This window comes from Ammospiza nelsoni, chromosome 15 (assembly GCF_027579445.1).
Source record: "Ammospiza nelsoni isolate bAmmNel1 chromosome 15, bAmmNel1.pri, whole genome shotgun sequence".
NCBI classification, from domain to species: domain Eukaryota; kingdom Metazoa; phylum Chordata; class Aves; order Passeriformes; family Passerellidae; genus Ammospiza; species Ammospiza nelsoni.
Genome location: NC_080647.1, coordinates 7,950,762 through 7,965,099, shown reverse-complemented (window position 1 = coordinate 7,965,099; position 14,338 = coordinate 7,950,762). Strand labels below are relative to the sequence as shown.

General features: G+C 39.6%; 1 protein-coding gene across 5 annotated transcripts in view; it reads left to right on the top strand.

The window, feature by feature from the left end:
• KLHL13 (kelch like family member 13) overlaps positions 1-13,959 on the top strand; it is a 79,652-nt gene extending 65,693 nt beyond the window's left edge. For all 5 annotated transcript variants that reach the window (XM_059482852.1, XM_059482853.1, XM_059482854.1 and 2 more), the window contains 2 exons: positions 5,906-6,019; positions 7,599-13,959. In XM_059482852.1, the coding sequence (XP_059338835.1) occupies positions 5,906-6,019; positions 7,599-8,086 (602 nt within the window). In that variant the 3' untranslated portion in view covers positions 8,087-13,959. The remainder of the gene's footprint in view (positions 1-5,905; positions 6,020-7,598) is intronic.
• Positions 13,960-14,338: the final 379 nt, after the last annotated feature.

The following is a 14,338-nucleotide window of genomic DNA, read 5'->3' as shown; positions in this document are numbered from 1 at the left end:
TATTTAATTGAAACCATGCAAAACTTGATTTCTACTGCAGGATCTGTGGCTTCTTAAAATTATTGCATCTTGGTTATTCACATACACAGGTTTAACTCATTGTCACATTGCAAATTTTCATAGGAAACATACAGTACACAGCTTCCACCAGAAAAAAGTGGCCTGGCTTTGCTAGAAATTTTAATTCCATTCCAGTGTTTGATGAAATGGGACGTGCAAAAATGCCTCCTGTTCCAAAAAGATGGGAAACTGCTTAGCAATAACCTATTTTCCCTAGACAGCCATTTTCTGATGCAGATCCTGAGGATTTCAGAATTTTTTACTATTGTCACTATTTACCTGAAAATACATCCTAAACAATCTCAATATCCTCTGGAAGACTAAATGTACAAAAGAACATGTATTGATCTTTAAGCATCAGAAAACTGATATATAGCTTCAGTGAGCTATTTTTAACAGTATGAATTAATAGCAGATAATTAGATTGCTGACCTTGTGCACTGTACAATCTGAACGGAGGAGGGTTATAAAAATGTCAGTGAAAAAGTTGCAAGTCTGACAAAATCAATGTGAAATAATATTGCCACGAAGCCACTGCAACCTGTGTGTGAAGGAGTTACCTTAAATTAAACCAGTGGTATCATTCTGCTGACCTCAACTCTTCTGCTTTCTTTAATTAAAATACAAAATTTATCACCTATCTAAAATTCTTTTGTAAAGATATCATTAAAATGGTGTAGCAATTTCCACATAGACCTGAAAAATGCCACCGGGTCATTCTGTGGGAAGAGCACTCTAAATGCTAAATATTGTAGCTGTCTGATGCTTTGATTTGGAGCTTCAGGTTCTTTCCTTGTTAATTGTGAGGTGAGTCACTTTTCATTTGCATATTTCTTTCATAAACCTTGACAACTGGAAGATGCAATCCAGCTTAAACTTCCCATTCTGTTCAGAAGAGAAAAGCTCTAAGGCTTTTCAAAGAGAGAAGGTCAAATCTGTGTTGGACAGATATTAAAGAAGTTGCCCTTGGGTTCAAACTAATTTCAGTCTGTTGTTAGAGAGGAAAAATTCCCAAAACCTGAATTGAGCTTTCTGGAAAATGGGCTCTTATGGAAAAGGGCCAAAGGATTAAAGTTACTAATTTTTTTTTTCCCCTGACATTCATGGGAATAAAAATTATACTCTTTTAGGCTTTCTATCAAACATTCTGAAAACAGTTTTCAGATGTTTCTTCTTCTGAGAACTTTGTAAATGCCACTTTCTACATTTGTAATACTTGCTTTAGTGGAATAATCAGCTGCTGTTTTACCAGTGCATGCTACTGAAAAAGTTATGTTCACTGGACAGAATGAGTGAATTTCCATGTATATGGTACACGTGTTGGAATGTGGTGAATGTATCCTTTAAATGTCCTGAATTATGACATTAAAATTGAGATTTTTTTCAACCCTGTGACAGCTTAGGGCTGTGCAGAATTAAGCACCACACCTGGAAGGATTGTAGATAATTCTGGTTAGTTCCCTTTAAATGTCAAGGCAGGCACCTGCCAGAGGTATTCCCAGAAGGCAGGAGAGCAGCCCTTGGGCATGGAGGAGCCCAGCCTGGAGAGGGCAGGTGGGCAAAAAAAGAGTTTTCATAAAAAGAGACAAAGGGAAAAGCAGGTGTGGCCCACAAAGATACTTGTGAAGAACAGTACACTGGCAGATTCCAGCTGAACACTGGAGACTGTTTTCTCTTCTGACAAGAAGATTTTTGTAGCTCATTGTAAGAGTTCAGTTGTGCTGGATGATGGCAGAAGCTGTGTGTGTAAGTTCTAGAAAACTTATGCATTAGGTATTGCCCAGATACTTCAGACTCTGCTGTTGAAAGCCTTGAGTAGAGTTTTGAGATTTTATATATGGGCTTTTCCTCACACTTTGTGGGAAGTTGGGTTGTGACTAAACTACAGATTCATTCATCACGCTGCAGTAAAGACAGAAAGAGAAAACTGCCAGGCCAGTTACCTGTTCTTTTGACCCTCTGCCCATCAAGTTGGAAGATATTTATTTTCCAAATGCCCTCTATGATGTTGAACACTCCTTGTTTATGTACAAACTTCCCCTGTGTGTGTTTCTGTGTACATATATATGTATGTCAAGATACAGCTAATATATTTTAAATGTTATTGATTGATATGCACTAGTACCCAGCTGGGCTCTTCACTGTCAGAGTAGTATTGTGAATATCAGACCAGAGTGTGAACTAGAGGACCTCTTATGCAGAGGCTTATTTTGGAGTGGCTCCTTGCTATGCTAGGACAAAATTAGTCAGGACTGTTTAATCAAGTCAGTTTAGAATTGTACATTAATAAGCTGTATTACAGAAATAGTATAACAAAATTAAGAGCCTGGGTTTTGGGACATCACAGAGTTGCTAAGTGCTGCTGTAACAGACCTCAAGACACTTTAGAAGCTACTGACAGAGAAGTGTTAAATATCTGTATCCTCCTCAAATAGCATCACAGATGGCACTATAAAATGAGTGCAGGCTGAACATCCCTTGGGACTGCCAAAACTTTGTCTTTTTGAGATTGCTTAATTCTCTTAAAATGAGGCCTGTCTTCCCTGGATTATGGTAATGAACACATCAGAAGTTCTACTGTTAAACATAAATAAAGCCTGGTCTGAATCATTCATGGTGTTGGAAGAATGAATCCATCACTCTCACTTAGGTGCATTAAAGTAGCAGTTTTAGAGTGTTTTGTGAACTCTGCTCTGTCTGGAGGTTTTCTAAAGAAGAATTTGTCTCTCTTAATTTATGGGCGCCTTTAATAGCTGGAATTTTGAATATTTTTTTCTTTTCAGTGCAGAGAAATATCTTGCTAAAAGAGAGAAGTTGAATGACCTTGCAATGTAACAGGGAAACAATTACACAGATCAAACAGAAGAGTAGGGTTTTCATCTGGGAAGGGATTAACTTTGTTTTGGAGCACAGTGGATGTGAGATTTGGGTAGGAATAGTTTGTCTGAAATAGTGTCAGACAGTATTTTGGCTGTGCTAGGAATGTTAGAGACAATTTTGAAGCCGCATCAGAAAGTGATGGGCCTTGGACTCAGCAGCATCCTTTCTCAGATAAATAATGTCTTTACAACATGGTGGTAATGAGTACCAATTCTGCATGTTTTGTCTTCTCTAGCTAAAGGGATATTTTGGCTATGCTTCTCTCTTAAATGCAATTTGTAGTGCAGAGTGAGCTAGAACTGTCACATTCATCTGTGTGCTGCTCCTCTGCTCCTCCTTTGCACATCCTCTGCTCCTCCTTTGCACATCCTCTGCTCCTCCTTTTCACATCCTCTGCTCTTGCTTTGCACATCCTCTGCTCTCCCTGTCCTTGGAGTGTGTTAGAAACATGAGTTCCTCACCTTGGTGCAGAGTGGGAGCACTTTGGGGAGGGATGCAGTTTGGAAGCAGCAGGAAGATGTTTCAGCACAGAGGAGCACAAACAAGGGTTGGAAGGGGCTGCCCTGGGGGTGGAACTGGGGCAGCTGTAATTACTTGCACATCAAATCTGTTTCCCTCTGGTTTTGAAATTTCTGCACATCTTTGCTTCTGATTGCTAAATAGAGCAGAGTGGAAAGGAGCTTTCCTTTTAAAAAAAGAATAATTGAATGGATGAATATGTTTACAAGAGCGTTGGGTTTATTTGGGGATTGGGCAAAAACTGCAGGTGATGTTAAGGTGGCACTGCAGAGAAACACACCTCACAGATTTAATTTTAGGTGTCATTTGTGGAATCAGTTCTTTGTGCCTGTACCTTTCTTTGGGCAAGAGAGTGTCTCCAGCATTCCTTGGATTTGTGGCTAAGTCTGTGACGGGATACAGAAGGCCTGCAGCATATCAAGTGGAAAATAATACAATTTTTTTTTAAAAAGGAGATCTCTGTCTTTATTAAGAAAACCCAAACAACTAAGGCAGATCTCTTAGATGAAATTTGGGAACTTGCCCATATATTGGGCACATTTTTTAAATCAAAAATTTGGTACATCAGCAGTACTGCAGGCACACCTGACTTCAGTTCCTTTGTATTGGTTTGTTATTTTTTTATCCATCTTACACATCCCTGAGCTGGCAGAACTGGGAGTCCTTGTGCAAGCCACTCGCACAGAACCAGATGCATTTCAAGATTTCATTACTATTTTGAAACATTTTCAAGAATATGAAATTAATAATTTTATATATGCAAATCAACATATATAATTTGTTTAGAAAAAAAGCAGAAATTTAGTGTGTTTGCCTTGTATCATGAACTTGATGTTCTGGACTGGCACTTTTCTGCATTTCATAAATTTAAAGTTCAGCTCCTGGGTGGGGAAAAGCTGAAGCAAATCCTGTGTGCTGTAACAATTTAACAATTCTTATGTGCAATATGGATTTTTTATTTTTCACTTCTAGCCTTAGATGATGCTGAACTGGCTGTCAAACAGTATTTCTGACATTGGAACTAGAGGCTTCTATTTTCAATGCATGTACTTGAGACACTAATTGCATGGAATTATGTATGATCATCCCGTTTTGCAACAATAAAGAGGTTAGGCAGCAACTAAAAGAGAATTCAGAAGGTCACTCTAATGTGCTCTATACTAATTTTTTCATGACTAGGGTTTTTTTTTTTTGTAGTCTGAGACCATAGCTAAACTCTTTTATAATGATCCCGAGGATTTTTTTAAAACAGCTTTGGAGTTGGGATGAGGTGCTTTATATTCACTATGTGTTACTGTCTGATGTTCTTTACTGGCCTGCTTTGTAATTCTGTAATTAGGCTTAAACTAAAACTGAATTCTGCCTTATAATAACAAGTTTCTCAGATTCTAAGGGTATTTTCTCTCTTGGTTGATGTGTAACCCTGCACTGTTAAGTCACCATCACTGATTCCATAGAGCCGACTCAGATTTTCTACTCTTGATTCAATAAAAACCTTGTTCTAGAGCAGGTAAAATGTCACTTTTAAAGACAGATTCAATTTTTCTTTGTATCGTTCATAAACATCCAACAAAGATTAAGCAGCCTTGAATTACTCAAAATGAGATTTAATTTGTCTTTAAGATAACTTAATTATTGACAATTTCTCTGTGCATCATAAAGTCACTATATTATGGGGGTTTTGAGTCCTTGTGCCCCTCTGATCTCCTGTAGTATCAAGGTGCCAGACCTAGAACTTGCTCCATTATTGAATTTGCCTTCTATGTGTATTCCCTGTGCTTGTTGCAGCCCTTTTCCTGCAGCCTGCCTCTCTCCCATCTTACACTGGAGAGAGGATCCAGGATCCTCTCAGGAATCCATTCTGCACTCCTGGGTGCTGCTGGGTGCTGTCCTCTGTGATTTCTGATTGATAAAACCCTTGATCATTCCAACATTCCAACTCAGAGAAACCTGCACAAACGGAGTTGTGCATCAACACAGGCACTGCGTATCTCCTTGTCAAATTCAGGGATGTTTCATCTTTTTTCTTTCAAGCTTGGCTTCTGTAAATTGATGTAGTGACTTGCATATGCTGTGCTGTATGTTGCTGTGCAAATCCTTGATAAAACACTGCAATACAATAGAAAATTAGCACACAGAAAATAAGAACACAGAACGTTCTCTGAGCAAGTTTGCTGATGGTACAACCCACATGGACACAATCCTATGCAGCCTGTTCTTGGTGACCCTGCTTTAGCAGAAGAGTTGGATGAGGTGGAGTAGATGATTTCCAGAGGCCTTTCCAACCCCATCTGCTCTGTGTTTCTGTGATAATAATTTCAATAATTCCCTTGAGACTCCCTCAGCTGAACAGTGTTACTTGTTGGCACTTCCTCTGTGGGTGTTTCAGCAGCACCAAACTGCCCTGCTGCTTTCACCACTTCTGTGCTCTCTTTGTCTCCCACAGCCACTGTGGAATGTTACAACCCCAGAATGAACGAGTGGAGCTACGTGGCAAAAATGAATGAGCCCCACTATGGTCATGCTGGAACCGTCTATGGGGGGTTAATGTACATTTCAGGTAAATAAATCATGCCTGTGACATCATCTCTGTGAAACAATTCCTTCTCTAACTTTCTCTGTTTCAGCAGCAGACAGTACAGATTAGGCTGTGGTTGCAGTAGGATTGCCATGGTATCAGTAATGATGCAGTTTCCTTTGAAGCCAGTCAAACAGCACATGCACTTCTGGCTCTGACAAAATTATTGTAGATAATATTGTGCTCAGTAATTGAATAGCTCTGAATTCCAAAGCAGTCTAATCAGAATAAAGTTTTCTGTAGCCACATATAAAAATTATAATATATAATTTATATATTATATATAGCAATATAATTAAACAAAATATTGTTATAATATATAATTATAATTGTGTATAACAGTATTAAATAATTATAACATGTATTGTGATATAATATAGCAATTAAACACAGCCTCCCTGTAAACTTTGGACTGCATTGGAAATTTTATAACTTTGAACAACGTTTGCCTTCATTGAGGTAATGGAAAGGGCTAAGTCCTCATGTTAATCATAGCATATAAGTGATAGCTGTACTTTCACTGTTTTTTATTTGAAATATGCTTGTTCTGTGTGTCACTGAAGTTGTAGTTTCATTACATTTTTTTTTTCCAAATGGGTTGTCTGAAAATCTGCTATTAGCTTAATTTTTTAAGAAGATTCAATCTGTCTGTCAGTGGTCATTACAGGGATCACAGCCCTGTATCCTCATGCTGAAATTTTAAAAGATGTCCTCTTGAGAACTAAGCTGAAATTCAGGGCAGGAGGTGGGACAAAGTTGCTTATCTGACAAGAACTGGTGAAGGATGTGCTGGAGCAGCTTAATTTAGGGGCTCTTGTGCCAGTAAGCTAGGAGGAATTTGCTTTAGAATTTACTGTGAGGTACAGGTGCTTATTTTGATGTGAGCAAGTCCATTGAGCTCCTAATTGCTGCGCTCCTGTCAGTTGTGTTTTGCCCGTTTTGCTTGTTTTGCTGCAGGTGGCACATACATATGCTGTCTGCTGTGGTTTTTTCATGTAGATCCCACAGATTTTTCTTTTCCTTTTGTCCTGGAGCCTCTCCAAATGCTTTTGCAGGGAGCTATGGAGAAGGTAAATGTAGAGGAACCCTAGGTAACTATTAACTGAAGAATATTTGAAATGTGTGTCCTCTCTCTATTCACTTGAAGTTGATGAAAAAAACGTTTTGATGAAAATTCTACTATGTGATACTTAAAACACAGTGGCATAGTATCAAAATTTGAAAGGGAAATGGATTCTTGATGGTGAGAAACATGACCAGCAAACTGAATGAACACAAGCAAAGAAATAAATTTGCAGAGTAGAAGCATAGGTAACAATTTTTTGTTCTTTTAATCTGCCAGTATCAATTGTGTAATGAGGCACAGTGTGAGACATGGCTTCTGTCCATATTCCCATTTAAAGGAACAAATTTCATTTGAAATTGAGTACTTCTGTGATAGGAATCTAAGCTAGAGTGAAGAACTTTTAAGGAAGATGGAATTCTTTCAGTTAAATGTATTTTTTGTTATTCAATGCTTATTAGGGTGAGCACTCCTCTAACATGTGTCTTGTTTCTTTAGGGGGAATCACCCACGATACTTTCCAAAAGGAACTCATGTGCTTTGACCCTGACACAGACAAATGGACTCAGAAAGCTCCCATGACGACAGTCAGAGGTCTGCATTGCATGTGTACTGTAGGAGACAAGCTGTATGTTATTGGTGGCAATCACTTTAGAGGAACAAGTGATTATGATGATGTTCTAAGCTGTGAATATTACTCACCAACTCTAGACCAGTGGACTCCAATTGCTGCCATGTTACGTGGGCAAAGCGATGTCGGGGTTGCTGTCTTTGAAAATAAAATCTATGTTGTTGGAGGATATTCTTGGAATAACCGGTGCATGGTGGAAATAGTTCAGAAGTATGATCCAGAAAAAGATGAGTGGCATAAAGTGTTTGACCTTCCAGAATCCCTTGGTGGCATTCGAGCCTGCACTCTGACAGTTTTCCCTCCGGAGGACAACACGGGGTCACCGTCCAGGGAGTCTCCTCTGTCAGCACCTTAGACCCATCCCTTGGCTCGCCATTGTAGTAACACCTCTGCACTGCATCATGGGTCTGTCATTTTTCTTCAGTAGTTTCTGTTAGGCCTAGCCTACAGCATTTCATACAATTACTGGAAAAAAAAAAAAGGACTTTGACATTATTTGTGCTGTTTGTTTGGCCTAGAATGTCTCTGAAGTGGTTGACGAAAAAAGATGTACTCGCCCGAGCCAAATGTTTAACAGATGAGAGGGTATTGTCTATAAAATGTATGAACTAGGTACGTTATTAATGTTGTATGTTGGGTGTGAGGTACCTTGTAGCTTACATTTGGGAGCCCAGTGAGTCATATTTGTATTGAACATGTCACTGAATTTCATGTTGAAATCCTTTTTCCTTTCATTTTTGACTGCAGATCACAAGGGTAGGTAGACCACATCAATGTGAACTCTCTGAAGGTTGCCAAGGGGCCTGAGCTACCTCCCTCTTTACACAGAGTATTTTTGACATATCTGTTTACCCACCTGACTTTGTGGGTGCTTTCAGAGCATATGAAGTTTCTTAGGCAGAGGGAAGAAATAAAATAATTTTAAAATATTAGCACTGTACAGGAGCGGACCTTGTAGAGGCCGGGAGTTTTTTATAACATATATCGAGTGTTTTTCCTGAGTCAGTTGAATGATGCTTCAAACAAAATATCCTAAATATATTTGTGTTTTTTAATTTGTTTTTTTTTCAGGAATTGGCTTCCTCTTGCATGGGAGCACACACTATTAACAAATGGGAATTCAGTGCAGTTGTGTATCCTTTGCTATGGCTGTACTGAATATGGGTAGTTAAGGGCTAGAATCAGTAACTTAAGCCACTGAATTTGACCAAATGGTTCCATCAGATCAAATTTAATCTACCTTTTCTCCTTTGCTGTTGAGATAACTTGCATAATGTGTCCTCTGTATAGTCTCAGTTAATAAGGTTATTTAGCACAAAGTGCAGCTTCAGTGAGAGAGCTGCTTTTGCTCAGTGAACCTGGACTACCACATTTTACCTTCTTTTGTTCAATAAAACTTTTAACTGCAGTTACCCAGTCTAAGCTACCTCATTAATGGATTTGGTTTTTTCCTCTGCCTCACTGTCTCCAGGATACGTGTGACGTATAACCACGTGGGTAGGTGAACCTGCAGGAAACCAATGCACAAGTGATCATGAATGGGTATTTTTTGACCTACTTTTAAGAAACTATTTTGGTCTGATGTGTTCATTTTATTGTTAGGGACTGATGAAAAACCAGTCTTAATGTTCTTTTCCTTGGAGAGCTGCTTATGTGTGTAGCCCTGCAAATTCACAGGAATCTTTACCTGCTCCAAAATGCAGTGCCCTGCTGACAAACTGCAGCTCTGATTATGCCATTGTGATTGTTCTGAACTTCCCGTCATGTTACAAGTCATTTTGCTAATGAACACAGTCACAGGGGCATCCTCTGGGGAAAACTGTTTAAACCAGCTTATTGTGTTACCTATCAATAATAACCAAGTAAAGCTTAATCGACTTTTGTTGGGATTTTGCTATTTGTGTTTTGTCCCTGCTTGATGCAATCAAGCAGCAGTATTACTGTGGTGTCAGATTTGGAAGTACTGATATTTATTCTTTGTGCAGTTTACTAGTAATGGTCACTACCAAAATCTACATGTAAGCTTTAGGTTTCATAATTGTTTTGGTCAAAATCAATTCTTCCTCTTTAAAAACACTGAAGTCTCAATTCCATGTGGCTGTGTAAGGTTGTTGCAGGTGGAGTAGTGGCACCAGTGGATATTCCTGGAAACTGGCCACTGAAGAAAAATTGATTCATCACCCTAAGAATACTCTTCTTATGCTGTGCAAAGCACTGGATAGAAAGATGTTGCTCTGTTGTTTAAGGATTTTTCAATCATTTAAGTGTCACATGCTACTAATTTTTTTTTTCCAGCTCAAAGACCAGATTTTAGATCCTGCTTGAGTTTAAATCCCCTGAAATCCATATTCAGTGGCTCTTTTATTAATTAAACTGAAAAGTACTTGAAGGAGTTGCAATTCCTTTAGGATAATGTAAATATGTCCTGCTCTTTGTATGCTGGGGATGAGGGACACAGTGTTTAAAAGTGGGTATCTTCACTGGTGTTCTCTGTTGGAAGAAGCTTAACATGGGTTCTGATCATTCTGAGGTGGTTTAAAGCCAGGATGTCAGTTTTGTGTCTGAGCCTTGTATAGCCAGGAGCTGGTATATGGCCACAATGTTGAGATTTTTTTTGTTTGTGGGGTTTATTTTGTTTTGTTTTTGTTTTATTTTTTGTTTTGATCTTTTTTGATTCATTATTTGTTATACGTAAAATGGAAGAATTATTTTTTGAACGTTTTGTCATCAGTGGATTAAATGTAGTGCTTCAATCAAATTAATCTTTGGGGTTTTTTGTTTGTTTGCTTTTTTAAAATCTCCCTCTGGATTAAAGTGTTTATAATTACATTAGTTAACATTTACTCACTAGGATTGAAAAGCAAACATCAAAGACTTGCCCAAAACTGCAAACTCTTTTCTTCTGTAATGTAGTATAGAATGATTTGATGCTCATTGAGTCTTTCTTAACCATAGCATAAGAGCCCCTTTCCATCTCTGAACCCACAGCTGTAGGAACACACATGGATACACCAAATTTCCATTTCCAGTCAGGCTGCCTCTTCATCAATCTTGACTTCTCTCATGTTGCAGTTGTAGTACCTGAATCAGAAAAGCATTTGGATAAAAAGCAATTATAGCTATTTGATTTGAATGAAATTAAGGTGGCATGGTGTGCCAGCTGGAAGAGCCACAGGAGCTGTCTGCCCTCTCCCAGTGCTGCAGACACACTCTGCAAAATTCATTCAGACTTGGCTTTGTGGTGCCCAATTAGCAGCAAATGCCAAAAGGGCTCACTTCCATACAGAGTCTGCCCAAAGGCCCATCTGATGTCCCTGCTGACCCCAGCACTCTGACTCCAGACATCTGAGATAGCATTTCCCTTGTTCTGTGTTGAGATAGGACAAGAACAATGGGGAAGATGACCTGGGAAAATCCAGGTTATGTAAAATTTCTTTGCCTTGTTAACATCAGAGAGTTCATCATCTGCAGGTACCCATTTTTCTGTGATTCCCCTCCCCTTAGAAAGTTGTAAAGTCCAAGAACCTTGTCCAGGGAAAGCAATTCCTGCAAGGATCCAGCCAGTCTTGTGGCTTCTTGGGATAAAGGAGTTGTGCTGAAGGGATGAGCGTGGCTGACAGCCTGGCTGTGGCTCTACAGGCCCCTTGGGTGGAAGAATCACTTTACCTGCTCTCAGGACAAAAGTGAGCTGCTTTCTTATAAACAATGCTATTTTTAAATTGCCCATTCTGTTTCTGTGGGATCTCTAAGGAGCGGCGTTTTAGTGACAGAAGCTCAAACCAGTAGTCTGGTCCTTTAGTGGAATAATGGCAATCATGGATTTAGAGCAGTTTGCATGCAGATAAAGTTCTACCTAAAGGCTTACACTCTTAATCTGATGGGCTGGTTGGACATCAAAAAATAATTTCATACCACAGCAGCAAGTGCAGTACAAATATCTGGAGAAGTTTCTAACCAAAGAGTTGAGGATGAAGTTGAGGATGATCTGATCAGAAAAGATCACAGCACTTTTCTTTGCAAAGTTCATTCTGCCTACCAGAATTGTTGTTCCTTGTTAATTTGCCCTCCAGCTGGTGATTGCCTCACCTTTACACTGGTGTCTGACTCTGCTGGTCACTGTTTTTATAATCCTTGGTTTCGTAGCTGACATCTCTGTTTACTTCCTCTGCTGCTGATCAGAACAGATCAAGCAGAAGCTTTTTTAGTGGCACTTACATCAAGAGAGAAAATAGCCCACCGTTGATAAATGAATTTGTAATTCAGCTTGTGCATCTTGGAAATATAAAAGCAGGTTTAAGCTAGTGAAAGGTATGTGCATGGTGCAGGAGTAACGTGTGCCCCTTTCCTCCTGGCTTGCACCCTTTGTGGTGTGGAGTGGTGACCCAGAGATCTGGAGGGACTCAAGCTCTCATGTGGCACTTTATGCTCTCCATGCTCTGTGAAAGTGTTCTTTCCTTGCACACCATATGTAGCTTATCAAGTATTATTTCTTTTATATTTTAAATGTGAATAATGATTCTTTGTGTGCAAGTGTGGTCAGAAAAAAAAAGTCTTAAAGGGCAGAGTTATACTTTGCTTAATTAATAAAGATTTTAGTCCCCTGAGTATTGCTGGACCCGTTCAGCTGTGAGAGGGTGATTGCAGTTTGAGAGGCAGCTGGGAAATCCCGAGGGCTTTCCTGCCTTTCACCAGGTCACACCTGGTTCTCGTTGCCAGTCTTTCACAGGTCATTAAGTGAAGTTTTTCTCTGTCAGAAGGTTCCAAATTTGGTGTCCAGCTCTGTTGGACCTGGATGTGTTTGCTCTTTAATGACCCGGTAATTTGTGTAGAAATGCAGCCCAGGGAACCTGGGAGTGGTGCTACAGCAGGAGCCACAAGTGGCTGACATTCCTGAGGGGATGCTCTCCTACTATAAGTATTACTTTGGCTCGAGTGCTGGTTTTTTCCCCATCTTTGGGAGTATTTATTGCTGCTGTTTGAGTTTTTAACTTTTTATTCATGAAATGAGTAATGCCTCTGTGAGTCTGCAGTGGGAGCAAAAGGTTCAGGTGGCTCTTTCAGAGCTGCATGCTGTCAGTCTGTCCACATGGTTATTAAACCTTTCCTATTTGGAGCTCTGCTTCTTAAGTGTTTAGGAGAAATCATTTTGCAATGTGAAAAGATCTCAGATGAAAACATGTTTGGGACTGGAACGTAAATGCATATTATTTTAGATTTTTTTTGTCATGGTTTAGAGGTTAGTTTGGACTTTCAGCTCTCACAGACTGAATGGGGAGTGATATAGATATATATATATATATATATATATTTTTTTTTTTTAATAACTTATAGTTGGTTTAAGTGAGTCAAACTCAGTTATTTGTACCTGTTTGCACTCCTGGCTGCCCTGTTGCTGTATTCTCCCTCAGCATTCTGTGCTGTCTGGCATCTGTTTCCCTGTGTAAGAGCACCTCCTGTCCTCCCTGCTGCCTTTGATTGAGTTCCAAAATCAATCTGAGCTTGGGTTCTTACATCCAAAGCACCTGTGGAGCTAAAGACCATGTGGAGCTGTGGATTGAGGACCATGGCTTTGACATTTAATTCCCCACCAGCCCCTCACTGCTTTGCAAGGTCTCAAACCCAGCTAAAATCTGTGTGCACAAGGCAAATCTCTCAGGCTGAAAATTTCAGTAACCTGGGTGCCTAAAGAGCACCAGAGCGTCCTTGTCCCCTCTGCAAGGAGAGTTTGCACTTGAGCTGCTGAGGGCTCTGGGAGGGGCAGGCACAGGAGCTCCTTGGGTAACCAAACTTTTTATTGGCCTTGGATTCTGCTCTTTCTTCTGTGCTCAGGTGGAGATGATGGGATGGGAGGGCAGGTCAGGGTTGGTCACACTTCCAGCTCTCAGGAGAGAGCAAGTTTGTTTATTCTCCTCTGTCTGCACAACACTGCAGGAACACTGTAGGAACATTTCAGATTTTAAACATTGTTTCACAGAACAGTATTCATTAATAAAGGAAAAATTAGTCTGTTTTAACCTGTGTTCCTCATAACCAGGATTGTTCCAAAATACTTGGCTTCTGTTGAATTAACAACTTTGCCTTTACCTCCCTTGTTCAATGTTACTGTAAAAAATTGCTTGGTTTCTTTTCCATTTGTTTTTCATTGCTTGTAACCTTTTCTTAGAAATGTGAAAATAATTTTCCTTACATGTTTTATGCACCAAAATAAACACACCACTGATCACCTGAGTCCCCTCCCCATGTTTCTTACTCAGTGCCAGTTTATCTTTCCACATTTTTACCCAAATGTGTGACAGCTGTCAGTAAATACCATCACAGAGCCATAAAATTCCTGTTGATGGGTGCTGCATTGTTAATTGGGATAAAGAGGGGTCATCTCTTTTCTTAATCACTTCTGGGGAAAAAATTGCTTTGAAGAACAGGCCTGCCCTGTTTAAATGCAGATTGTTTCGGCCTGTGCTTGTTAACTTTAGTTTTGAATATTTGTCTCTTTGAGTAATTGCATTGGGTGCTTACAGGGCACTGTCTATAGAATGTTTCCTAATTGCAGTTAAAGCACAGCCCAAGTTTCCACAAAGGGGAGAGCAAGCTGCTGTCCCTTAGGCAT